The sequence below is a fragment of the Sphaerodactylus townsendi genome, linkage group LG06 (genome assembly GCF_021028975.2).
Source record: "Sphaerodactylus townsendi isolate TG3544 linkage group LG06, MPM_Stown_v2.3, whole genome shotgun sequence".
Classification (NCBI taxonomy): Eukaryota; Metazoa; Chordata; class Lepidosauria; order Squamata; family Sphaerodactylidae; genus Sphaerodactylus; species Sphaerodactylus townsendi.
In genome coordinates this window covers 95,244,306-95,271,888 of record NC_059430.1, presented here as the reverse complement: position 1 = coordinate 95,271,888, position 27,583 = coordinate 95,244,306, and the positions used below count along the sequence as shown (strand labels likewise).

Genomic DNA, 27,583 nt, shown 5'->3' with positions numbered 1-27,583 from the left:
GTAAGGTGGAGATCAGACTCCTCTACACATGATGCCCCCCCAAAAGACCAAACTGTAACCTGTCAAGGCTTGGTGATGAACCAGATGTGTGTCACAACAGCAGCAGCAGCAGCAGGCAGCCCTGAAAGAGTTAACCAAGAGCTGCTCCCCGCTGTGGTTTTGTGGTCGAAACCATGATTGCCAGGAGCAAATTTTTGTCATGCAACAAGGTGTGCTATTAAAATGTCGAGTTATACTTTTTGGGGGGGAACGAAAAGGTTAAAACCTTTTATTAAATCTCACAAATGCTTGTCACCCTGGCAGGAAGGAATTCTAGGTCAACTGCCTTTTCCTTTGTGTGTTTTTAATTTTCTTTTTTTAAAAAAAACTTGTATTTTGGGACGGGGATTTTTGAAGGCAAGGCCTGCAAGTGTACATTTAAAAAAAATAGATATGATACCTGTTTCTCATTAACTGGACAGGTTGTATGCATTTAACTTGTACTTAAAATCATACTTTCCATGCCAATTAAATTGAGGGCAAATGTGTTCTCTAATTTGGTGTTTGTGTTGGGCAGATGATTTCCCAGTAGTCCACTGGCCAGTTCTTGGGGCATCAGGTGGCAGTCCCTGGTGAGTAGGATTCTTGCAAAGAATGCTGGATTAGGTGAATTTTATTATAATCCTGAAAAGCTGTGTTTATATTATGAAGCAGGAATGCATACTCCAGATCAACCCAGACAAATTATTATACTTTGAGTGTTGAGTTTGCTTTGCACATTTCAAACCTGCTGGTGCGTCAGAGGGAATTCTAAGACAAGGACCCTCACTATTTCTACAGCTGTGGTCCACTTTAACCCCTAGGTAGCAGCACAGCACTCAGTCACTGAAGTATGAGACAGCAAGTGACATCATAGTCACATGACAGGAAGAGGTAGACCCTGCCTTTAGCTAAAAATACTGTCTGCTGAGATTCCTTGTGCTGATTCCTTGTGTCTTTTGCCTGACTCAAAAGAGAAGCAATTGGTGTGGGTACCCTTGTTATACTCGTATGCAAGCTGAAAATTTCTGTTTGAAACTGGATCTGTATTGTATGGGATGGGTATGGAGACTTCCAGCTAAGAAGGGCCAACTTGATCTGATGTAGCAAGGATTGTCTGCATAGCACTCTTGTGACTCTGTTTATCTAAAATGGAGCAGCTTTTCCCACAGATGCAGAACTCTGATGGGAAAAGATGCCTCTGCCAATTTTTTTCCTTTTCACCAGCTAGAACTGAATTTGAGGAAAAAAGAAACACTCCCCTACTCTCTTGTTCTTAAAATGGACAAGGTATATCCAGATTTCCCAGGGGAGGGAACAGAGCATAACTAACCTTTTTCTTGATTGGGGAATAAAGAAGGGTCGCTCCATTTTGGTTGCACCTGTTGCATAACTGGTTGAATGCCTGCTCTAGCTTATGGAGGAGAGAGGGATAGTATAGGAATCTAATAAAATAATAAAAATAAATAGGCTGGAGGTTCAGACATACACATTTTCAGCTCTTGTGGCATTTTGGATTCCCTGCAGCCTTCCCTCTTTCTTCCTTGCCAGCCTGAAATTTTGAGACTGAGTAAAACACAGTTCCTTCTATGATGTTCAGGTGCTGATTCTCTGCTCATCTTTAGATTGTGGGCAGGTATTGCATGGAGAGAGAGAGAGATGCCCAGGATTGCCAATAACACACATCCTGTTGTGAGGCGCAGCCAGTATAGTTTAGTGGATAGTGTCTGACTAGGATCTGATTCTGATTCTGCTGTGAAATTTGCCTGAGCCAGTTTTTCTCATCCTAATCTACCCCATACGTTGTTGTGAAGATAAAGACAAGGAGGGGAAAGCAATGCATGTAACCCTGAGCTCCAGTGCTGGATATACCTTCCGGCTTGGCAGACTGAAGACTAGGGCTTCAAAATCTAGGGGGCCTCTGGTCGAGGAGTATAATATTTTTTAATTCTGTCATTGACCTTTCTTATACATGTTGTCATAATGCACTGTAATCTCTTAACAGCCCTTCAGTAATTTTCCTTTCACTCCATTTCAGAATAATACTGTCTTAAGCTGATAACTCAACACTAGCACTGATTTCTGTATGGATTTTGTCTTTCACTGAAGTGGACCCCCGTCTTCCTCTATTTATGAGGATGGGGAATTGGGAGGGGCTTCCCAAGTGGAATAACCTAGGGCTGCTCTTCATCTACATCTGGCACTGCTGAGCTATTTAGTGGAAGGGGAGGATTTTTTTAAAAGTACAAAATAAATAATGTACATGGTACCAGCAGCCCAGGTGCAGCTGAACTGTAGGCCCAGGTCTCCATTTTTGTTTTTTTACCAGTGGAGAGAGAAAGTCTAAGTTGTGGCTGCCTCACAAGCAACTGGCACACTTTCCAGCCCTGTTTCTTGATTAAGCCTGAGATTTTAAACTCTTATTCTGGTGACACTGACCCAAAGGTGGAAAGGAAACCATGAAAACTCAGTACCAATCCTGTGTTTGAATACTGTCCCCAAGAACTGAAGAAAATAATAGTGTTGCCAGGGGTGGGATCCAGCAGGTTCTCACAGGTTCCCGAGAGTAGGTTACTAATTATTTGTGTGTGCCGAGAGGGGGTTACTAATTGGTGATTTTGCCACGTGATTTTTGCCTTGGTTACGCCCCTCCTCTCAGCAGTAGCGCGCAGAACTTGAAGCAGTCTAGCAGGAGGTGCACCGGCGTGTGTGGCAGCCTGTGCCTGAGTGCATTTGCTTCCCACCCAAGGACCGGCACAGTGGCTGTGTCCTTTCCACAGCCCCGCCCAGGAATGCCCCGCCCCTGGAATGCCCAGCCACGCCCCCGCCGTGCCCCGCCCAGCCCCATTGGCACTACGCCACGGTTTGAATCCCACCACCATGGGAACCTGTTACTAAAATTTTTGGATCCCACCACTGAGTGTTGCCATAAATGAAGAGCAAGGAAAGAAGCAGGGCTGGCCCTTGAGTGTTCCTCTCTTTATCCCACTGTGGTTTTAGAGGCCCATTCCTTCTGCTTTGGTCTGCCTGATATTCATAAGGAGAGTACAAAGCAGGAAGCTAATTCAGTACTTCTGTTTTCTCCCTGGCTGGAATCAGCCCTATCTCTTTCGTGGGCATTTATACCATCTCAAATAGTCATCTGATTAAAGCTAAGATCCTGTGTGTTACACCAGATTTTCTGGCACTTTTTAACTTAGCTGTAAATTTAAATCTAGAAGGTGGACACTGTAGCAGGACAGAGCCTTTGACAGAAGAGGGACCATTTTGTTTGCACTGTAGAGAGGCTATTAATTTTTATTATTATTTTTTACTTTTTGCCTGAGGTAAGAAGTTAGGCTGGATGTGATTTTAAAGTTTGAGTAAACAGACATGGATTATATGTATAGTTAGGCAAATAAGAGTGTCTCTGTCTTCAGCTTTGATCAGGGATAATGTTACGTTATCATTGGAGCTGAATGTAAGAAGGGCAAAAAGAAGATTAAAAGAGTTTGAGGAAGAAGAGACTGCGCATACTTACGCATTTGTTCAGAAACAGGTGCAGAGAAGAGGGAGAAACCAAGTTTTTCAATTTGACTACCTTGCTGTCTTGTCCCCCCTGTACTGTGGTTTAGATCATACCACAAACATTGGTACCTTGCCCCAGGGCAAAAGGCCTTCGCCTGGACCCTTGTGTCAACAGAATACCTCTTGCGGCAGGGAGGGAAGCACTGCTGTTCTTGGAATGGATTTGCAGATTCCTATGCAGTATCCCCAGTAGAATATTGAACATGGCTAGGAAGCTGTTGTGAATCCCACTGCAAAGTAAAATCAGTGTTGTGCTAGAAATGGATCTGCTGTGCTGGTGGTCTTGGGACTGCGGCCAGGAATGGTGGACAGTGGGCTAAAAATGGATGCTTCTATTTTGAGCTGGGGGGGGATGTAGAGTCCAGCTAGGTTGGAAGTTGCATGACCTTTCCCCAGGCAATAAACACTTAGTGATACAGCCACCAGGTCTCCTGGGGCAGAGCTGGAGAGCCCCCCCCCTTCTACACCCATCTCCAACAATGATGCCACTTCTACCCCTTCTGGCCAATGAGAAGGTTCTCAAGCCAAGGTGTTTGATGGACCAAACAAGAACAAGGGTGATTATACAGATCAGCAACCCATTTTTTTTTGTCTGAAGTTTACAGAGTCAAGTGGATGGGATGAGTCTGGTCAATTTATTGGCCAACAATCCAAATGCATTTCTGAGAATACAGATCTGGCCACATATTGGCAAATTGCTCTGATTTTGTGTGTATACTGGTTCTGGTGGGTTTTCCGGGCTGTGTGACCGTGGTCTGTGTGGCCGTGGTCTGGCTACGCAGCCCGGAAAACCCACCAGAACCAGTTGAATCTGGCCATGAAAGCCTTCGACAATACTTTGTGCGTATACTTCATATATGTACAGAAATGAACAAGTTGAATCTCTAGACTGAAGAGATGAGTTTGCCTGCAGGGAATGGCAGCATCAGATGGCAGATTCTGTGGCATCCTCAGGCATCCCCCCTGAATCTCCGGGGATTTTCTTAGCCAGACTTGGCGAGCCGAGAGCATCTACAGGAGTTCTGCAGAACAACCATGCATGCAAACTATTCTATTGGGGACCTTTCAAAACGGAAGAGTTGTTGATTTCTCCTACAATGCCTAGTGGTGTATGGGCTCTTGCAGAAGGTATGCATCGACTACTCATCCATGCTCCACACTGAAAAGAAATGGAAGGGCTTTTTTTTTTAAGAGCATTGCTTTGACAAAGGTCAACTTGTCTAAGACATATGTTACAACAGCAGATTTTCCTCCCACCCAATCTTCCATCGCCCCTTTTAGTCTGACAGCCACACAAAAGAGGACAGCTTGTAAAAAAGAAAGTTTGTTTTGCCAAAGAGACTGAGCACACATACACAGTACACATTGCTCAAGATCAGCATGAACAAGTCTGGAGGATGGATTGAGAAGGATTTGGGGGCATTTTGCAGGGGTCCTCTCTCCTCCAGAGGAGAAAAATGCTCATTATCTGGGGGTGGGGAAATTGAGTGCCTTTGGAATTCCATCATTTTATGGCGCCTTAAATGGAGACGTTCTCACAACACGATTCAGAGCCTTTCTGTAAGTCACATTTTTACAACTGGGGAATTAAAGCCAAGAGTACTTCACTCTGTGCCTCTTGAGATTTGAAAAAAAAAACCTCCGGAGAGTATTTATTTAAGAATTTATAGGCTACTTTTATGAAAAGTCTCTAAAGCAGCTTACGATAAAATCAAATTTTAAAACTACAGATTCATAAGGAAACAGATTTACAGTGCAATCCAGGGTTGTCCACAGAACAAATAATAGGATCCAGTAACAGTCTGATAGAATGGAAGAGATGCAAATCAAGCAACGAGAAGCCTTGGAAGAATTTAAAAAAGGACTTCTCAAAGGAGCTTCAGGATTTTGCCATAGATGGGGATCCACCACTATAAGGGCCTGTTCCCAGTCTCCATCCACATAGTCTCTGAAACCACTTAGTGAAGGTGCTGTGCTACAAAATGCAGAAACAGGAGAAGTTCCTTATATTTTGTAGATGCAGAGGCGAGGGGCAGTGGCTCAGTGGTAGGCCACACTTTTGGCCTGCCTGGCAGTAAGCATGCCTTCCCATTTGGTCAGAGTTCTGTTATGGAAACCTTCTCCCCACAACTCACTGCTCTGCAGATCCAATAACCCCTGTTTCCAAGAGCGAGGAAAGAACAACTTTTTCCCTGCCTCCACAGGGAAAGTGAAGCAGATGACTCTGTGCTGCTCTCTCCTCAGGTCTTTTTTTGCTCCTCCCTGCCTTGTCCGCCCTAGTCTGTCTGGTTCCTTCATTACAGATTGATCAGCTCTTTTCTACCTTTAAACATGTAGATCTTCTTTCGTGACCATATTAAATCAAGCAAAATAACTCTAGATCAGAGGTTCTCAACCTTCCAAATGCCACAACCCTTTAATGCACTTCCTCGTGTCGTGGTGACCCCCAACCCTAACATTTATCCATTTTATAGATGGAGAGCACTGATGCAGAGTGTCTTAGGCAACCCCTATGAAAGGGTTGTTCGACCTCCAGGTTGAGAACCACTGCTCTAGATCTAGCTCTTGATAAACAAACAAAAAAAGTGCGAAAAAAGGGAGTATGAAGGAAACAAGGCAGAGTGGGTGAGCAAAATGGCGAGTCGGCACACTTCGCAGTTTATCATATGTTCCAGCCCTGCCGTACAAAATGCTACTCACATGTAAGGGATGAGGGGTCCGGGGTTTGGCTGTAGGGATGATAAACCAACCCTCAGGGATGGATCTGTTGTGTCTTTGCTGCTGTGGCTTCATAAACCAGGTTGCAATTAGTTTAGCTTTTCCAGGGATCGACATCATTGCCAAAGCTAAACTAAGTTGCTTGCAATCTACAGCTTGCTTCTCAAATGCTTCTTGGTCCGTACACTCAAGGTCAGAAAGCTGAATTAATTTAAATTTCTCTTTACAACCACTAATATGTTGGCAATCAGTGCTGAATGAGTAGTTAGCTTTTTGGATGGAGAACAGGGTTTGTTTGTTTTAGGTTTTAAAACCTAGGGGAAAACGGTATCTTAAATATTGGAATGTGTGGCCTTGTTTTATTGGGTGTTTGCACTTTTCAGCAGATGTGGACATTTCTAGATTGCAGTTGGAGTCTTAAATCATATCTGGCATGCAACCTCACATATTGACAAGGATGATTAAAGAATGTAGAACTGGACAGTTCTCCCTTATGCACTCAATAGGCAGATAATTTTCTTAACTCCTCCCTGTGTTTGAATAGTCCTCAACTCTAGTTACAAGGAATAATAATAAGAGTTTGGATTTATTCCCTGCCTTTATCTCCAGTAGGGAGTCTCCTTTTCCCTTGCTCTTTCCACAACAGACACCTTGTGAGGTAGGTGGGGCTCAGAGAGTTTTGAGAGAACTGTGACTAGCCCAAGGTCACCCAGCAGGCTTCATATGTATGCATGGGGAAACAAACCCAGATTAGAGTCCACCGGCTCTTAACCACTGCACCACGCTGGCTCCAGGTAAGTCCAGATAAAGTTGAGAAGCACAGACAAAAAATATTTCCAGTGGGCCTGGGGCATGCTGGTTGCTGAGATTCTTCCCAAGAGCTTAGGCGGAACTGGGTTTAATGTAAGAAGGCACTGCAGGGTGGAAATGGGGGTGGATTATGATGATGATAGAACCATCCTACACAGAGTTTCACCTTTCTGAGGCTGTTGGCCTTAGTGGGCCTCTTCAGATTACACTGTAAAGCACTCCTGCAGCAAGCTGAGCCAAGGGGCACCAGAAATATCGGTGCTTTATTTTAAAATTTATTTACCTCATTTCTACTCTGGCTTTCTCCCTGCTAGGGATGCAAAGCAACTTATGTTCTTCTCTCCTTCATTTTATCCTCACGGGTAGGTTAGGTAGAGCCAGTCCCTCTCTGGGAGAGAGTGACTGGGCCAAGGTTACCCACCCAGCTTCCATGGCAGAGTGGGCATTCAAGCTTGGGTCTCATGTATCCTAATCCAGCCCCGCAATGTCTTTCTGGATGTGTCTACTTGGCTGACAGCTGGGAGGCAATGATGATGATGGGGGTCTGAGCAAATATGAGCCCGTGTTGATGACAAGGGGTCTGTTGTTTTTGTTACTGCAGCCTGGATCCAAACCCAACAGACCCTGCAGAGCTGCAGCCATTTGAGATGTGGCTTGTCTCCATAGGTCTCCTTGAAGGCACCCTTCTGGGAATGTTCCTGGGAATTTAAAAGGTCCATCCACCTGACTGCACCTGTTAAGAAGAACTGCATGCTCAGGCTTACCAAATATAGATGCTTCATACCCTTGCTTTGTAAATTTGAAAAAAACAACAACACACACCCTCAACATGTTGGGGATTCAAGTCATATACAAATGAGGAACCGAGATTAAACTGTGCTCATCCCTGGGTTAAACAGCATCAGTGCTGGCTCCCCGCCGCCCCCCGGCGTGCACTACTTTTCATGTGAATATTTGGGATTCACTCTAGGTGAAGGTTCTTGTCTGAACAGGATTCGACAAAGTCTACGGTGGTGAAACCTGAGTCATTCTAATGTGTGCTCCTTGGAGACAGTCGGGGCGGCACTAAAGGGGAGGAAGGGCTGCGTGAGAAAATTTAAAGACAACGAAACTCACAAAAGTAAAAAAAAACACCTGTTAAGAGTTTTTAGGCAGTGAGTGAAACCAACAAAGCTTTAGAGCATCGTCTCAACAGGGATGAGATGGGGGAGTGCGGATGGGGGTTGTCTGGGCAAGGCCATAAAAGACACCAATCAGAGCGCGGAACCTTTTCCCCCTTGGCAATTTGGGTTGGATGGGGTTGAATTTTTCCGTCTTTCCAGCGATGGCCACAGCTTGACAAAGGAAAGAGTTTTTAAGTGATTCAAACAGGTGCATTTGGTGTTAAAAATAGTCCTCTCTGGGAAAAGTACAGAAACAAGGTTTGCTTCTGATTTTTAACTGCAAACAAGGGTGTTTTTTTTAGTAATGTTTGGGTCATGTTGTAAAAGCAGCTTTCCATAAGGCTGCCTTCTCCTGAGTCTCCTGTTGGGGTATTAAGACAGCACTGTCTACTCTGATTGGCAGCACCTTTCCTGGGTCTCTGATGGGGGTCTTTAATACCGATAATACCTATTACCTAATGCTTTTAAGTGGAGCTACCAGGGATAGAACCTAGGATCTTCTGTTGGTCAGTTAGATGCTCTACCTCCAGCCAGGTCTCCATCCCACCCTCTACCCACTGCTGCTCTGCTGGGCAATTGAGAGGGGATTGCCAGGGGAAATGGGCAGGAAGTGTTGCACCAATGCCATGATGTTACTTCTAATGCAAATCAGAAATAATGTCATTGCATCAGGTGAGGCTGTAGCATACACTCCAAATTCTGCAGTTAAACCATAGAGTTTGGGGTGAATAGTAAGGTGTCATACCAATGGAACAAAGGTACGTCACTGTCCCCTGCAAGTTTCCACCAGTTGCCTGCTGTGGTTAGTTGGTAATCCAAGATGACACATGGTCAGAAATTTTAAATGGTGGATGTTGATGAATACAGGTGGGGTCTGAAGTCATCATACAAGTGCTACTCATGAGGAACACCATTACTGTCACATTTCATCTGTCTTTTTGTTTCTAGGAAGCAGAGTCAAAAAGGAGGGGTGGGAGAAATTGGGTAAATTTCTTAGAGGCAGGGGAAATTTACTCCCCTTCATCTGCTTTATACTTTTAACAACAAACACTTTTTGTTAGTACAGGCAGATCTGCTCCACCGGCAGATTTGCCCACTATGGCAGGTTTTCATGCTGTTTTGAAAAGATTCCTCTGGAGAAGGGATTGTTCCCAGCCGGCTAACCTTATTATAAGGTCTGTCCACAGTTTGTGACTGCCAGTAGCAAATCATAGTTCCTGTTTTGTTCGGGGATGCTGGAGTCCACAGTGTTCAGAGGGAAAAGACTTGCCCCGGTGGCCACAAACAGTGCCTGTATGGAAGGGTGGGGCTTGGCATAGATATATTTGGCTCTGTCCCCATTGGCAATGCGGCTCTCTTTTTGCTTTGTTGGTTCTTGTTTGCTTCTCTGTCATTCTCAGCTGAAGATTTTGAAAAATTCTCAGAAGATTCTTCCTCTTTAGCCTTTACAGCAACCCTGTGGGGTAGTCTATACTGATAGAAAATGACAGGCCCAAGGTCACCCATTGAGCTTTATGACTGAGCAGTGACTTGAACCTGGATTTCAAAAATCCACTATGCCATATGCTGGTTCTTTATACAGAAAGGAGAGAAGCTCCATTTGTTTGACTCAAGACATGAGAAATTATTGCAGAAGCAAAAGCTTGATTGTTTTCCATGAATGGCTGGTACGCCTGTAAAAGTGACCGTGGGCTAGTCACACACTCAGCCTAGCCTACCTCACAGGGTTAATGGGAAGAAAATCATGCAAGACACTTTGGGTTCCCATTGTGGAAAAAAGTGGGGTATGAAGTAAATTAATATTATATTCATATTTCTTTTTGAGATGAGGGTTGTGGCCATGAGTCAGTGATAGAGCATCTGCTTTGCGTGCATAAGGTCTTAAGTTTGATCTCTGCCGAGTCAAGATAAAAGAATCAGGTAGGAGGCGATGTAAAAGACTTCCACCTGAGACCCTGAAGAGCCACAGAGAGTCAGAGTGGATGAGACTGACTGAGATAGACTGAGGGTCTGATGCCCTATAAGGCAGCTTCATGTGTTCAAGGGAGAGAGCTGTGGCTGTCCAGTACAGCATCACCTTTGTGTGTATTGGTGTGACTAGGAAGAGCAGGAATAACTGTGCTGGTGTGGAGAGCCAGTGAGGTATAGTGGTTAAGAGCAGGTGCACTCTAATCTTGGGCTAGTCACAGTTCTTCAGAGCTCTCTCAGCCCCACCTACCTCATAGGGTGTTTGCTGTGAGGGGGGAAGGGAAAGGACTGAAATCCAAACTAGTTTAGCTGTTTAAATAGTATTGCTGTGCATTCAACTGAGAGCAAGTGTGGTGTAGTGATTACAATATGAGACTTTGGTTTGGGAGGCCCAGGTTCGAAATCCCATTCTGCCATGGATGCTCCTCAGGTACCCTCAGACCAGGCACTCTCACAGCCAAATCCACTTCACAGGATTGTTGTTGCTCGGATAAAATGGACCAAAGGAGAAAAATATTGTAACTTGCTTTGGTTCAGTGTTGGGGAGAAGAGGGGCAGTATATATGTCTAAATAAATAGCTGACCCCTTGGGAATTAGTGGAATTTATTTGTTTGTCTGTTCATTGATACCCTGCTTTTCTTCCCAGTGGGGATGAAAGCCAAGGTGGCTTATATCAACCTCTCTCCCATTTTATCCTGACATAAACCCTGTGAGGTTTATTTGGCTGAGGGAACAACTAAATGCTTCAGCATACCCTAATGTGACCTGAGATCGCTGCTGCCATTTTAGAGTCAAATGCAGACCATTTAAAAATGCTATGAGGCCCCAATCCTGACTAAACCTGTAGCACATTAGGATCAGGTTCTCTTTTTCTCCCGCCCTTATGCCTTTTCAAGTGCTGAAACAGCCATTGGGAGCCTCTAAAATGCGGGAAGCATCCCTGAGTCAGGCCCCTTCCGCACACGCAAAATAATGCATTTTCAAACCACTTTCACAACTGTTTGCAAGTGGATTTTGCTATTCCACACAGCTTCAAAGAGCACTGGAAGCAGCTTGAAAGTGCATTATTCTGCATGTGCAGAATGAGCCTCAGATCCAGAGATGCTGAAACATGTAGTTGTGCCCTGAGAGTGCGTGACTGGCCCAAGGTCACCCAGCGAGCTTCCATGGCAGAGTTGGGGATTTGAACCCGGGTCTCCCAGATGCTAGTCCAATGCAGTAATCACAACTATGGCTCTCTCCTTTCTTGCAGCATCTGAAAAAGAACATTTTTAGTGATTCTGTGACTGTTTCCTGCTCATTTTGGGTGATTGTTTCTTATCACTTATTAAAATCTAGGTTTAAATATTATGGATAGATTTTTTTTAGAAGGGGAGTGACACTGGTGTTTGGGAAACTTGATATCTTTTGGCTTTGACGTTGCCATGGATTTGTCCCACGCCTTTTGGGCGTAGTGCGATGTAAATCCCCAGAACCAAATAATCAGACGAACTTTCGGCAAACAAGAAGCGAAAAAAAGGAAACAAGTCCAGATGTGTTGCGTTTCTTCACTCCCAAGCCTTTGTTCCCCTTTGCTTTTCATGATAAGTCTGAGGGGCTTTTGGTAGTTGAGATTTCATACCAGTGTCGCAAGAGTGTTGTGAGGTAAAATCTATATAACCACCATTCTGATGCCTACAAATGAAAGAAAAAGGTTGGATCCTCCAAGTTAAGGGGCCCTCTGAAGCTCCGAGACAGGATCTGCAGGGTTAGAATGCTCATTTTCTTGGATACCAAATGACACGTGAGAGCACATGGTATAGTGGTTAGAGTATTGGGCTAGCATCTGGGAGAATGATGTTTTGAATCCCCACTGTGCCATGAAAGGTTGCTGGATGAACTTGGGCCTGCTTAACATTCCCAGCCTAACCTAACTCATAGGTGGGGCCTGGAGTTCTCTTGATGTCCAGACTTCAGAGATCAGTTCCCCTGGAGGAAAGGGCATCTTTGGAGGGTAGAATCTATGGCATCACATTGCTGCTGACCTCTCTGCCCTCCCTAAACTCCATCTTACCTTGGCACTAGCCCCAAATTTCCAGGAATCTCTCAAGCCACAACTGGCACCCCTATCTCATGTTTGAATTGCTGACATATGTAAAAATCTAGTTCCGTTTAAAGGATTGCTATCTGGAACATTTTTCTGTAACTCAGAGTATAATCCAGGCTAAAGAAGAACTCCCTGCCATTTATCTGTCTGGTGGCAGGAGTCCTTTGTGGAGGCCACTGTGTGAAATACCAGCCCACCCTGGTGCTTTGCAGAAGAGACCCTGGGACATGTAGTTTCTGAAGACTGATGGGAGTACAACATTTTCCAGGATCCCTGACACATAGGACCAAGGTGGGGACGGGCAGGCAGGCAGGCAGGCAGGCAGGCAGGCAGGCAGGCAGGCAGGCAGAGACCTTCCAGAAAGACATCAGTGGTGAAAAGGGAATAACATACCCGTGACAATAAGATATCTGCTCTCGCTGGTCACTCCCAGGCCTTCTTCCTTCCTTTCAGTGACTCATACATTTTTAGCCAGAATGAAAAAGCAAAGTTATGCTGATTAAAAAAATGTCCCCTGGAAAGATCTTGGATATCAACATTTGTTTTTTGTTTTTCAACTCAGTTTCAGATCTGTGCGCCTTCTGAAGAATGACGGGGTGGGTTTTCAGAAATACTCCTACGTGAGCGAAGAGGATGCTTGGAAGCACTACCTGGAGAATCCCTTGACGGCAGCCACCAAGGCTATGATGAGAGTAAATGGAGATGACGACGGCGTGGCTGCCCTGAGTCTTCTCTATGACTATTATATGGTATGGAATGCAGCCAGCATTAGATCAAGAAAGAACACCGACTCATTTGATGTTTCTTGCAGGACAAAGGGTTGGATCCAGACGAGGCCTTTCTATTTTCCCACCTTGCTTGTCTGTTGAGCAACCCAAAATGCCCTCTCCCTAAATTACATCCCCAGGTGTTGTTCCTCTTCCAGAAACAGAATTTCAGGGAGTGGACAGTGTGGAAAATCATTCCTCCTGCACAAAAATCTTTGTTCCTCCAGAAACATTAGTCTACAGGGCCAGGTTTTGGGGGGCCCTGGGCAGAAAATGCACAGGGGCCCACTTCCCTTCCCTGGTCGTGCTTCCCTTTGCACCCATTAATCCACATGCCTGTACATAATTCCCCCACATACTACCCATATAGTCTTTCCTATGCTGGGCAGTGTGTACTGCCAGGAGGATGGGTTGTGGAGTGCTTGCAAGCAAGTTGATGGTGTTAGGACATGCAAATCAGCAGTAGTTGGCCTCCACAGAATCCAGTGAGCTGCTATTAGGCTTAGGCCCTTTCCGCACGGGCCAAAACCGACGGCCTGGGGGCGGTAAAAACGCCGCCCCAGGCCGCTGTTCGCACAGGCGGCGCTGCTGCAACGCAGCAGCGCCGACCTGACTGCGCTCCCCCTCCCCCAGGGCAGCGTCAGGCCACCCTAAACAACAACCTTTTAAAGGGTTGTTGTTGAGGGGAAAGCGTCTTCCCGGCGGCGCAGTGCGAACCGCGCCGCCGGGAACACGCTGTTTCCCCTTCCCTTTCCCATGTACCTCTCTTGTCGCCGTCCTGCTGGCCTCCTAAGTCCCTCCCTCGCTGTCCTCCGACCCCTGGAGGTCGGAGGGCAGCGTGGGCGGGGCTGAGGAGGCCAGCAGGACGGCGACACAAGAGGTACATGGGAAAGGGAAGTGGGGAAGAGGCGGCTCCATGCGGAGCCGCCTGCCGTCTTCCGGCCTCTCCAGAGGCCGTCCGCATGCCTGCATGCGAACGGCCTCCGCCTCCACGCCGGCAGAATTCCTGCCGGCGTGGAGGCGCCCTTACGGCCGTGCGGAAACGGCCTTACAGTTTGCCAGTGGCAGCAGGCAACTTCCCACACTTGCTCTCACCCCTTAATGATTTGGGCAATGGGAGTAAAATGTGGAAAGGAAATTGAAATGAATGATAAAGATCTAGGATTCTATTCAGTCTCTGTGGTAAAGACCATAGAGACTGGTGGAGATTCCTAGAGCACCCATTCAGAAATAGATATCTCCATTATAGGAGAATGCTTGGCTTGGAAATTCCCAACATTTTATGACTGGACTAAGTCCCCATGATAGCCATTTTTTGGTGGTGCTCATTACCTGTTTACAACATCCCTGTTTATAACTACCTGTTTACAAAAAAAAAACCTGCCTGTGGGCCTGACAGAAATAGTGGTGTAGTCTCCTGTTTCTGTGTTCACACACGGAAACATTCTCATTGAGTATTTTTGTGTCCACAGTATAGGCAGGCAGACATCTGTATCTTAAGGGGTAAACTTGTTTCTTGTCAGACACATGAGCAATAAACTTTTGGCAAATCAGTTTTGTGTATTTCTCATTTATAAGTCATCTGTGCAAGAAGGCAGGCATGGGGGATAGACATGTGGTAGTCATTTGTAGAAAAGTGTGTTGCAGACAGAAGCATCATTGCTGAGATAGCATGAAGTATCAGCCCTCCATCCAACTGATCAACATACATTGGAAGTTGAAAGCCAATTCCAGAGTGTGGTTCCTTATTATGGAGTTAGTATTTCCTTTTTCCTGTGCAGACGCCAAAGGAAAAGAAGATGTTTCCATCAGGAACTACTGGACGCAATGAAATTGGGAAGAGGTGAGAGAATAAGATCTGTTCCGTCTGGTGTATGTTTGTACATCGGCACCAATGCTGGGAGGCCCAAGAAATCGGCTCGCATTTGACCAGGTTCCAACTGTCATAAAGTGCATAAAGCCAATGGCAGAAAGATGTTGTGACTCTTTGTTTTAATACTCCCCGGAAGACTTTGTTTATTTAATTAGGTGCATGTTTGCCCAGCCCTTCCTCCAAAATGCTTAGGGCAGCATCCATGGTTCTCTTCCGTGCTCTGTTTTTATTCTGATAGCATTGGGAACTGTGAACTGGGACAGGCTGAGAGGATGTGGCTGGTCCGAGGCCAGGTTTCATGATGAGTGCAGTTTTGAACCAGGTTTTCCCAGGTCCTAACCCAACACTCTAACCGCTGTTCCACACTGTCCTGTTCACTGCTTATAAGCTTAAGCGGTAGTAAAAGCAATCCACATCCTGTTGCATGACAGAGAAGGAATGAATAATGTGGATGCCAATGCTGCAGGTCTTTGGTGGTCAGGAGAATGAATAGTGTAGTTTGTTAATCTGATTCGCTGGACTTCTCGCCAATGCAGTTTTAAATAGGGCAATATGCAAACACTTTTTTGACCCTCTCCCTTATTGTGATAACTCTTCACCAGTTTTATTCTCCCAACAGCCTGTTGAGGTAGCTTAGACTGAGGCGGACTGACAACTCTATGGTCTGCAATGGAGCGTCATAGCTGAGTTTGGATTCCAGCTCCCCAGTACTAAATGGGCATTCTAATCTTCATACCACGCCGGCTGTATGAGTGAAAGGTGCTTCAGAAAATGGTTCTGCATTTCCTTTCATCCGGCCTGAGAGGGATTGAATTTCACTCCATGTCTGCCTGCTCCCCACACTCTCCCCTAATACTTGGGAAGGACACAGAGAAACTTGGAGGCTCTTTGTGGTCTTTCTAAACCTGCGGTGAAGGTGATTAGCTGGCTTTTGTTTCAACCGCTTCCAAAAATGGGCTGTGTTCTTCCTTTCATCCTTCATGGTTTCCATGCCGGCCAGATAACCCAACCAAAATAAGTTAACAGTCACTTTGGTTATCTCTCAGTTCAGTTCCACTTCCTGCACTCTGTGTACCCTTAGCTATGTGCTGGTTTTTTTATTTCCAAAAATAGGTGTTCTATTTTTAAACTGTTGCCCTTTTAGTGAGTTTATAAGGCTCCCCCCCCCCCCCAATTTCCCTTGTTTTTGCCATTGGGAAAACATAGGGGAGGCTGACTTCTAGCTACAAGTGCTAAGAGGCAGCATTCAGGGGATGGCCTTTTTGGCTATGCCCAGTTTATTGCCCCCCCCCAGAGTAACTGGTCAGCTTCTGTTCCAAACAGGATGCTGGACCAGGGGTCTGCAACCTGCAGCTCTCCAGATGTTCATAGACTACTATTCCCATCAGCCCCTGCCAGCATGGCCAATTGGCCATGCTGGCAGGGGCTGATGGGATTTGTAGTCCATGAACATCTGGAGAGCCTCAGGTTGCAGACCCGTGGACTAGATGGACTGCTGGTTTTGTGTTCATATAATGCAGTCAACCGCAGTAAGAAAGTAAAAGCTTGGCTACATTGGAGTGTTTTTGTGGATTGGACAACTTCCAGCAGCAGAGTGTGACTTTCTCTCCTTTCCCTGGCCACTGCCTCCAAAAATGCCTCTGCAATTTTGGTGGGCATCTTGGGCAGCAGCAAGAGGAGAAGGTGAGAAATTCACACTCTGTAGGCGGAAACCCTAACCCTAACCCTGACTTGGATGGCGCAGGCTAGCCTGGTCAGGTCTTGGAAGCTAACCAGGTTTGGTCCTGGTTGGTGCTTGGATGAAAGATTACCAAGGATGTCCAGGATTGCTATCCAGTCCACCCCCATTTGTTTCTTACCTTGAAAACCCCATGGGATTGCTGTAAGTGGCTGTGACTTCTGCACCTTTCACGATTGCCAGGTGGAAATCATTCCATCCCTAGGACCATGCCAGTGGATCTGAAGCTGTGAAGTGTCAGCCAGTTTCCTCAGCATATTTATTTTCTTTGTTTCTCTCCCTCCTCTTCTGACAAAATTATTCAAGGAAGGTAATAGACCAAGTGAAACGATTCAAACCCATTTTTAAAATAATAACATTATAAAACTCTAATGATCATTTAACTGTAAAACTCTGAAAAGTTCCGCATATGTCGGTGGTTTTGTATGGATGGTATTCCTAATAATATTTATTGATCGTTTGTGGTCACTCAGTCTAAATATAGGTAAAAAATAAATCTAGAAGGAAATGTATACTTTCCAAGGAACAAAATGGAGAATGTTTGAAGATATATGGCCATTGCCAGGAGATAACCTGTAACACAGCTTAAATATCTGGGGAAACAAGAGGGCAGTGCAGTTCCGCTAACCACTGTGAAAGTTGGTACACAGGAGTGGTTGTCATAAAACAATATGCATCTCATTGGTCATCTTCTTTGCCATTATTCCCTTTAGGCATTGCCACGGGATGGAGTACGAACCAGAGATTTCATCCTTTGAAAGTTCTGCTCATCTTATGAAGCTCCTGGCCGAAAATGTCTCCATGAACCAGGAATATCCTGACCTTCCCAAGAAGAATGGCTTGGGCTTGGACGGCATTCCCCCTCCTCATAAGCCACCAGCGTTGCCCCCTGGCCCAAGCAAGCTGGAGAGCAGTCCAGACAACTACCTGATAAATTCCGGGGATGTCTATGACAACGGCTCGCTCAATTCCCTCTTTGACACAATCCACGTGGCCCCTCCGCAGCAGAGATGGCAGCCGGATAGCACCTACAAAGAGGACCCTCAGGAGGTTAGAACTACATGCTGATTTTGTAGCCCATTTTTCTTGGCGGTTGATTGTTTTATGAATAGGTGGATGAATTGATGACATTCGCCGAGGGAGGGGGCGTTCAGCACTGAAATCTGAAATCTGTCTCCAAAGACTTGGTGGGATCTGGACTGAGAAACTGGGTTTGTCGAGCTTTCCCAGAGCTAAGCCAAGTGGTTCTGCCTATCTCTATGCAGGCTGTGACATGCACAGTGTATAAAATGGGAGCAGCACAAGTTCTACTAAATAGGCGTAAAGAGGGAGTGTCTTTTACATGCCATGTTAACCGTCATGGAGATTCAAGGGATGATTTTTTGTTTGTTTGTTTGAGTTTTGGTTGGGAAAACTTCTTGATGATCTTTCTCCTTCTTTTAGTTGTCTTCATTCCTTGCACATAGGCTGGGACAGACCAGCCCTTTACCTTACTCTGACAGGTTCTAGAGGACTGCCGAGCCAATGGGCTTCTGTGGCACTGGCAGCCCTGCAGAGGCCACTGAGTTCAACCCTACATCCGTTCTCATAGTCCCCATGGAGCTAGTACAAGCTAAACATCTCTGTGGTTCTGACAGTCCTGCAGGAGATTCCTGGACTGCCTTGCCCAAAGGCTGTTTTAATTTCCTGGTCCATTCCTGACTTTTGTTCAGCAAGCTTATTGCCCTCGCCCATCACATCAGGGTTGACCCAACCATGGGACAGCACCAGAGCTGCCAACAGATAAAATAAGAAAAGAAGGAGAAAGAGACCAGTGTGGTGTGTTAAAAGTGGTGGACTTTACTCTGGAGAACAGGGTTTGATTCTCCACTCCTCCACTTGAGCGGTGGACTCTTATCTGGTGAACTGGATTGCTTACCCCGCTCCCACACATGAAGCCTGCTGGGCTAGTCACAGTTCTCTCAGAACTCTCTCAGCCCCACCTGCCTCACAAGGTGTCTGTTGTGGGGAGAGGAAGGGAAGGAGTTTGTAAGCCATTTTGAGACTGCTTACAGGAGAGAAAGGCAGGGTAGGAATCCAAATTCTTCTTCTTCTTCTTCTTCTTCTTCTTCTTCTTCTTCTTCTTCTTCTTCTTCTTCTTCTTCTTCTTCTTCTTCTTCTTCTTCTTCTTCTTCTTCTTCCTCTTCCTCTTCCTCTTCCTCTTCTTCTTCAATGCTGTCTCTGTCTACAGTGGATATACCATTTTGTGTGCCTATGATGATTGTTGTTGTTTGTTAAAAGAAATCGGTTAAAATGTTGTGTGAGTCTGGGTGAGAAGAATAATAGGGTTTGGGTGAAAAAGAGTCAAACAGCACAGTGGGCCCTGTGTAACTGAGGGAGCCTGTTGAGGGTTCTGGGTTTACTAGGAGCTGTTCTGCTAACCTATGTTTCCACACATCTTCTTCAAGTCCAGAGTAGGGAAAGAAAGAGTGCAATTTCCTAGTAACTCCTCAGCTTACTGGGACATTTTCTGGCCAGGAAGTACTTTGGGTAGTTCATAACTCATAGTTTATAATCTGGGTAGGTCATAATTTACCTGATGCTGCCTAGAAAAGCTCCCTCTCTTATATGTAGTGATCCATCACCATTTTGACAGGTTTCCTGGGATTTTCTCCAAAGCCCTATTTAAGAAATATAATACTGAAAAGTTGGTCTCAAGAACTGTGCCTTGTGTTCAAGGCCTGGGTGTGCTTACGGGAGTTTAATCTCTCCAGTCAAAACGTCACTAGGTGAATTTCTGCACATTGGGGTTGCTATGAAAGGCACAGTGGCTGGGCTGTTTCAAATAAACAAAAACTTGACAACTCATTCTAGCCCACCATCCCCACCCAAATCCAAAACGATTTTCCGCCTTGGCTCCAGTAAAAGTTGGGACATAGCTTTAAGAGGGTGTGTTGAGACCTGTTTTATTTTCTTGCAGTGGAATGGCAAATTGCATTTCCCACCCCCACTCTCAGTAGGGGAAAGAGCTATTCCATGGGGGCCAGTGGAGGATGAGAAGTGATTGGTGGAGGATGAGAACCTCCACACATTGTCCCAGTCAGAATTCATGGTATCCAAGGCTGCTATATATACAAAAAAGATTTTCCCAGGTCTTGACAAGTGTCATACTTAGTTCATACAGAGTCATTCTATTTTTGTATCTTTACAGTCTGTGATCTTCACTGATATTCTCAAATCCCAGACTGAAGCACCATGCTCTGAGGCTTATTCCACTGAAGATACCAAAAGGTAATTAAAAGTGTGTGTATGAGGGAAAGAGGAAGATGGCAGTGTGGAGCGGGGCCTTCTCTGTTGTGGCACTTCAGCTTTAGTATGCCTTTGGAGGGAATTGTTGCACTGGAGCTGGTATCTTTTCCGTAACAGATAACCACTCATTTATTTTCCCAAGTTTCTAAAGTGAGGTTGTTCTGATCTCCGTCTTGGTTCTTTGTCTGGCCTGAGTTTTTTTTTCTCCCCTTCATACTGTGGTTATTTTGACTTGTTTTTTTAATTTCTTCTGCTTAATTTCTGTGTGTTTTTTAATTAACGCACGTTGGTTTTTAAATTCTTTTGTTTTGTGTTTTAAATAGAATTTCTATTCTATAGAGATCTTAGTTACTTGAATATGTTGCTAGCTGCCCTAGGAATCAGTTCTCTGGTTGAAGAGAGGGAAAGAAATGTTTTTTAAAAAATAAGTAGAAGGAAACAAATGGCTGTACGCCTGGTCATCTGTAGCATGTAAGAGCTGGCCTGGACAGCTAGACAGAGAACCCTCATACAAGCTGCCTGTTGCATATATTTATATGGTTATTAAGTTGTTGAAGCATTTTTAGGGTAGTATTACCCAAGGGGAAAATCACTCTAGGCACACTGTCTGGGACAATTCTGTGTGAGTGACTTTCAGAGTTAAATTGCACAAAACTGTTCAATTCACAATCCTTTTTAATTGTTCCATTCAAGTGACTTTGAATATACACTGGGATCCCCCAAAGCAATTCACATCAAATCTGGTGACTCACCCATGGCCTACCTCAACAAAGGACAGTTCTACCCAGTCACCCTAAGGACTGTTGGAGACGCCAAATGTTTACACTTGAGTTCCAATAAAGTTAAGGTAAGAAGTGACCACCTAAGCATACAACAAATAGCTGAGTCTGCTGCTATAACAATCTGATTTTACCTTTTTCTGCAGAGAAGCCCCATTGTACAGTCAACCTCTGTAAAGGGCTGTAAAAGGGTTACCTGTAGCTAGCTTTGATTTTACTGATAAATTGATACAGGAAACCTGCATATCAGTGACTTGGGACCTAAATTCCCTCCCCTTTCCCTCCATTTTCTAGAGTGTTGTGATGGTCGTTTTTGACAATGAAAAAATCCCAATGGAGCAGCTCAAGTTTTGGAAGCACTGGCATTCGCGCCAACCAACAGCCAAACAGAGAGTCATCGATGTTGGTATGACATGGAGATACTTTTGGCTTGGAAGTGGGGTTAATTGCCTGGGAAGAAAAGGAAAAAGATCACAAACTCCCTTTTGTCAGTGGGGTTCAGTCCTGTTGCAGTCCTTGGTGGCAATTCTGAAATTCAATTGAACTGGCTACCAGTCTAATTTTCACAAGTGATCTGCTTCTAGCCTAACCACTTTATGAGGATCATTTAGGCTGCTAAATGTGGCTTTTATTTACTTTTATGCTGAAGGGATTAATGTTATTTAAAATTCACTTTTATGTCCTGGGATTTTATTGGCTAGCTAGGGTTTAAATGTTTGCTAATATTAGCTGTTTTATGTTTTGTTATTTTATTTTGTGAGCTGTCTTGAGCTAATCTCATGAGATGGCTAATAAATGTTTTAAAATAAATGAAAATTACTAAATCCTCTTTTCACTGAGTGTATATGCCCCAGCTTCTCTGGATTTTGACCTTTGCTTCCAGGTGGAGTTTAGGATGAGTTTTTAATGGCTTAGCAGGGTGGGGTTTATCACACCTCATTAAGAAGATGGGAGTTGCTCAGTTCCAAAAACTAGAAGTTGGCAATTAGAAGAGTCATTATGTATTTAATGCCTTTCAGCTGACTGTAAAGAGAATTTCAATACCGTGGAACATATCGAGGAAGTAGCTTACAACGCCTTGTCCTTTGTCTGGAACATTCATGAGGAAGCAAAGGTATGACTCTTGAACTTTACAAAGGACAAGTATCCGCCCCCTTCCTTACGACAAAGTTGTTATTTGTTTATGCAATTGAATGGTCATGGTTTCTCCCTCAGAACCTTGGGAAATGTAGTTTGAGAGTCCTGACAACTCTCACAGGAGCTGCTGTCCTCATGATTCCCTAAGGAGAATGCAAATAATGCAAATACATCCTTTAGTTGGGCCACTTTATTTTTACCCACACCATAGTGTGATGAACAAATATCAACCTGGATTGGAAGCAAGTCCAAAACAAGCTGTGTGAATTGCCATTTGGAGCAAATGAAGTGTGCTTAGACCTAGGACTAACCTTAGTCCCATTCATTTTAGCACAAATAAATTTTGCTTTCTTGAGAATGGCACCTCTCCAAGCATGTTCCATGACTCCTCTGCATGCTTATGATTAATGTACCTGGCTCATGTCTTTGTGTCTACCACTGCTATTTGTGGTCAAACTACAGCCACCAACCACCAGGTAGGGCTGGGGGATCTCCTGGAATTACAACTGATCTCCAGATGACAGAGATCAATTCCCCTGTAGAAAATGGCTGCTTTGGAGGACAAATTGTATGGCATGCCATAAATGCAAGGTGAAATCACTCCCAGTTTCCCACACATATAGGTACCATACCCAAATCTCTTGAAATTTCCCAGTTAGCAGTCCTAGGTCAAAAAGGTTTTGCAGTTTTGACAACATGATAAAAACCTGAAATCCGTGTTTGACCAGAGAGGATAATAGAAAAAGTCTGCCTGTGAAAATATGCCACTTTTGCTTCTCTGGTTGTCTCTTGCTTGAGAGAGATGGGATTATGTAAGGTCTTCCAAAAGATCTATATCTGGATTAAGATTTGGGATTGGGGCCCAGTTCTTTCTCTTAATCACTAAACTACATAAATGGAAGAACCCTGCCACAATTTTCAGATCACATACACAACCTCTTATTCTTTTTCAAATGAGTGACTCAGTACAAAGGTTACAGTCTTGTAGAAACCTGAAATATGGCCTTCTTACAATTCTCTGTTGGAACAGGGAAGAACTTCCCAACTCATGACCCACTATGCCAAATGCCTTCTTTCCTGCCACGTATTGGGGCCGACCAGTCCCAAACAGGCAATTAAAATTGATTGTTTATTAAATTTTGAGTGACCCACCATGCCAATATGTTGGGCTGCCTTTGTCTTGGAAGAAGGTCACAGCTGCATTACAGCCTGCAAACAAACCTACGCTGTACAGGGAAGTCCAAATAAGGAACTATACCTGTGAAAAACGGCGCAAGGGTGAAAAAAACCCCAGAAGTTTAACAAAGCGGTTATTTTTTTGTTCTGGGATTGCAGTGAGACTTTTCTAGCCCAAAGGCAACCTTGGCCCTATTTTTGGCTGTTTCTATCTTTACATAGTTTTAAAAGGTTACAAACTGTCTCTGAGGCAACATCCTGTCCCCCCTACTCTTCCCCCAATAGAAACATCCCAGGCATGCAGCTGGGCCTGTGGGGCACTGAGGTTAGATGTGATTTTATGCTTAGCAGAAAGATTGCCTCCTTTCTGGCTTGGGGCAGTTTTAAGGTTGAGGGCTTCAAAGATGTGAAAAGTTTCTGAGTTGCTGCTGAAAGCCCTTTTTCAGCACCTTCTGCTCTTCTCCCTGCCTCTGAACTTCAAACAATACTTACTAGTTTCTCTGTGCAAGTGAGCCACAAAGACACCCCAGCGTGGTGTAGTGGTTAAGAGCTGGTGGATTCAAATCTGGAGAACTGGGTTTGATTCCCCACTCCTCCACCTGAGTGCCAGAGGCTTATCTGGTGAACCATAGGTGTTTCCACACTGCTACATTCCTGCTGGGTGACCTTGGGCTAGTCACAGTTCTTCGGAACTCTCTCAGCTCCACCTACCTCACAAGGTGTCTGTTGTGGGGAGAGGAAGGGAAAGGAGCTTGTAAGCCACCTTGAGACTCCTTATAGGAGAGAAAGATGGGATATAAATCCAAACTACTACTACTTCTCCTCCTCCTCCTCCTCCTCCTCCTCCTCCTCCTCTTCCTCTTCCTCTTCCTCTTCCTCTTCCTCTTCCTCCTCCTCCTCTGCCACCTTCCTGGTCCTCCTTCAACTAAGAAGCACATGTGCTTGTTCTATTATTTTAGTTTACTGTTGAACTTCTTCCACTGTTTGCTGAATTCCATGGCATCAGTGCTGAATAAATGTACAGCTTCTGGCACTGGAGTCTAAATAGTAAAGTTGACATGAAGAAGCAGAGGAAGGAATTGACACCTGCTTTTGTGCTTCTCACATGGAAAGATGACTGTTTAAAATAATTGTTTGAAAGTGGCCTGTCCTAGTTTACAATCTGGCTACATTTGGCACCTGAAAACTTTTATGTGGGGATCCACAGCTGTCCTGTTTGCTGAAAGGCATCAGTTTGCTGAAAGAGATTTCCAACTAGAGAAGCAAAAAATTCTGCCTTGGTTGGGACAGAGCTCCCCAGGATGCAAACTAGAAATCTCTGGTGGAAAGGTCTATAAACATCCCACCAGTTCTATTAGCCATGCCAGTATAGTATCCCCTCTTCCCATCTTTGGCAGTGTCACTTGGGGGGACAAATGCCTTTTCAGCAGGTGCAGAATGCATTTCCTTTACCGCTGAGCAACTGCGGATTGTCCTTGCATCATTAGAATTAATCAAAGGAGCTTCTCCTTCCTCAATCTTGATAACTCTCTTTTTAAAACCGAAGGCGACTCCAGCAGGGTCACTAGTTCCAGCACTAGTAATTCCTGGAGATTTAGGAATGCTGCTTACAGAAGGTAGAATTTAGGGAAGGAAGCTGAGCAGGGATGTGAGTCCGTTCAGTCCATTGTCTGAAGCTGCCATTTTCTCTGGAGAGGTGATCTCTGTAGCCTGGAGACCAGGAGAACTCCAGGCTCTACCTTGAAGTTGGTAACTCTACCTCTGATAGCCAGTTATACAGTCTACATTGGCAAGCTGGTGTGTTTGGCCTCTGAGCAATAAATTCTGGAATATCGTAGTGCTGGTAATCGGCTGGCATTTAGTATGTATTTCAGATTCGTGTTGTTGAATTCTGAAATAATCTAGTTCTCCTTGCAGGTGTTTATTGGGGTGAACTGCCTGAGCACAGATTTCTCCTCCCAGAAAGGTGTGAAGGGTGTCCCTTTGAATCTCCAAATAGACACTTATGACTACAGTACTGGGACAAACCGGCTGGTTCATCGAGCTGTCTGCCAGATCAAAATATTCTGTGATAAGGTAGAGTCAAGCTTTGGGGGCAGACTTTCTGGATATGGTGGAAATAGACTGGATAAAGACACAGAGAGTCTCCCTGATCTATTTCTTGCTTTCTCTCCAAAGGAGAAATGTTAGGGCTAGCAGTATTTGGGGCAACTTCAAACAGGAAGGAACATATGCCCTTTGTTCATGGTCGTGACGATCCCTTGCTTGAGAGCAACACCCTGAACCATACAAAAACGGGGCTTTTTCTGTGTGCACAGTGGAGCAGCAGTGGCGTAGGGGTTAAGAGCAGGTGTACTCTTATCTGGAGGAACCGGGTTTGAATCCCCACTCTGCCACTGGAACTGTGGAGGCTTATCTGGGGAATTCAGATTAACCTGTACACTCCAACACACACCAGCTGGGTGACCTTGGGCTAGTCACAGTTCTTCAGAGCTCTTTCAGCCCCACCTGCCTCACAGGGTGTTTGTTGTGAGGCAGGAAGGGACAGGAGTTTGTAAACCCTTTGAGTCTCCTATAGGAGAGAAAGGGGGGATATAAATCTAACTCTTCTTCTTCGTCACATGTGAGTATGTACTTGTGCTCGCGCGTGCGCACACCCACACACACACATACTCCCTGTAATTTATAGTTCAAGAAACATCAAAAAAAATTGGGAGCATGGGGTTTATGGCAAGGAGCTGATATGAACGTTGTGTCTGAGTATCTCTGACTTTTCCCCCCAGGGAGCAGAGAGAAAAATGCGGGACGATGAACGCAAACAGTTCAGGAGGAAGGGAAAATGCCTGGATGCGAATAATAATGGTTAGTATGACTGAAGCTGGTGGGGTCTGCTTCACAATGCTGCCATACAGGGAACAATGTTTAGAATCGTGGGATGCTGGCCCAGGAACCAACCCTTAAGGGCAAAACACATGTAACAAAGTCTTTGCACTGGCCCTATGATGTGTGATGGGAGTTTTGTGCCCCCCAGACACACGTGGGACTGCTTTTGCATGTGTCCTTACAGAGAGTGGATTTTGCCCCCACCCCACATGCCCTTTTTGCATTCTGAAACTGCTGTGTTGCAAAAATCAAGTAATCGTAATTTTTGTGATATGCAGGATGTGAAAGCAGCATGGGAAGGGGGGGGGGGTAGGCTGAAGGACCTTCTCCACGTGCATCACCATCAGAATCGATCTGCCTGCATTTGGGCGACAATGGGGGGATTTGCATTGCGAGCCTGCTACACAGTCCTTGTGGCAGCCATGACGATGCTGGAAACATGTGAATTGATCCTACAGTGGTCTGGTCAACAAAAGGCATGATGTTTTAGGACAGTGGTTCTCAACCTGGGGGTTGGGACCCCTTTGGGGGGTCAAACGACCCTTTCACAGGGGTCGCCTAAGATTCTCTGCATCAGTGTTCTCCATCTGTAAAATGGATAAATGTTAGGATTGGGGGTCACCACAACATGAGGAACTGTATTAAAGGATTGTGGCATTAGGAAGGTTGAGAACCACTGTTTTAGGACCTTCAGCTGCAGCAAACCCTCTTTCTGGTTGCAGAGGGAATGTTTATTTATTCAGATATCCTGTATTTCTCCTCACTGGAAATCCAAGGAGGCTTACAGCAGCATTCTCCCCTCCTCCATATTATCTTGTCAGTGACACCCTGCGATATAGTCTGAGAGAAAGAGACTGACCCAAAGTCACCCAGTGAGCTTCCATGGCAAAGTGGGGTGTTGAACCTGGCTCCTAGTCCTATACTGCAACCACTACAACACACAGCAAAGACAGTCTGTTCCCAATCACTAGCGAAGGCCTTCTGGGTGCTTGCACTACATTTATCCCAGTAAGAACACGGGCTGGTGGAGAGCAGCCTGGCCCCAACTGGGATTGAAATGGCTATTGAAAAACATGCTTCTTTTTTCTCTGAAGTATCAAACTGTGCCTCATCCTCTGCCTCCACCCACCCACTCACCTGTCCACCCAGCCTCTTTTCTCTTTGGGCGGCTGGCCTTTCAGACTGCAAGCCGTCGGGCAAGGTCTGTGTCTTCATTGAGATTAATGAGTAGTGCCAAGTTACTGTAGGCACTCTAGGAATTATTATTAATAATATTGTGAGACAGAAGCTCCTGTGCTCTGTGCTTACTTCCCCCCCCCCCTTTGTTCCCTAGACACATATAATCATTCTTGTCTGAGAATGAGATCTTGCAGGTTATACCAACTCCCTTCCCACACAAGCTCTCCAGGCCTCCCCTTTCTTATCTAGTCTCTTGAAAGCCAAGATTGCTTGATTTCTGAAGGCTTGAGGGGGAACTGGGGCTGATCAGATTATATTAGTCATTTCTGCGTTGGTTCTGAGATTTTTTTTTTTAACGTGTTGGCTCTCAGTTTGTGTACTTTGTTTTGTGGTTGTTTGGGGGCGGGTTGCATACCTGCCTGCGGAATTTCA

The 27,583-nt window shown here is 45.1% G+C and overlaps 1 protein-coding gene across 2 annotated transcripts in view; it reads left to right on the top strand.

The window, feature by feature from the left end:
* GRHL3 (grainyhead like transcription factor 3) overlaps positions 1-27,583 on the top strand; it is a 58,092-nt gene that overhangs the window by 8,836 nt on the left and 21,673 nt on the right. For both annotated transcript variants that reach the window (XM_048500706.1, XM_048500705.1), the window contains exons 2-10: positions 12,894-13,080; positions 14,880-14,941; positions 17,423-17,759; positions 19,900-19,979; positions 20,691-20,844; positions 21,071-21,182; positions 21,796-21,890; positions 25,007-25,165; positions 25,873-25,951. In XM_048500706.1, coding sequence (XP_048356663.1) covers positions 12,894-13,080; positions 14,880-14,941; positions 17,423-17,759; positions 19,900-19,979; positions 20,691-20,844; positions 21,071-21,182; positions 21,796-21,890; positions 25,007-25,165; positions 25,873-25,951 — 1,265 coding nt within the window. The remainder of the gene's footprint in view (positions 1-12,893; positions 13,081-14,879; positions 14,942-17,422; positions 17,760-19,899; positions 19,980-20,690; positions 20,845-21,070; positions 21,183-21,795; positions 21,891-25,006; positions 25,166-25,872; positions 25,952-27,583) is intronic.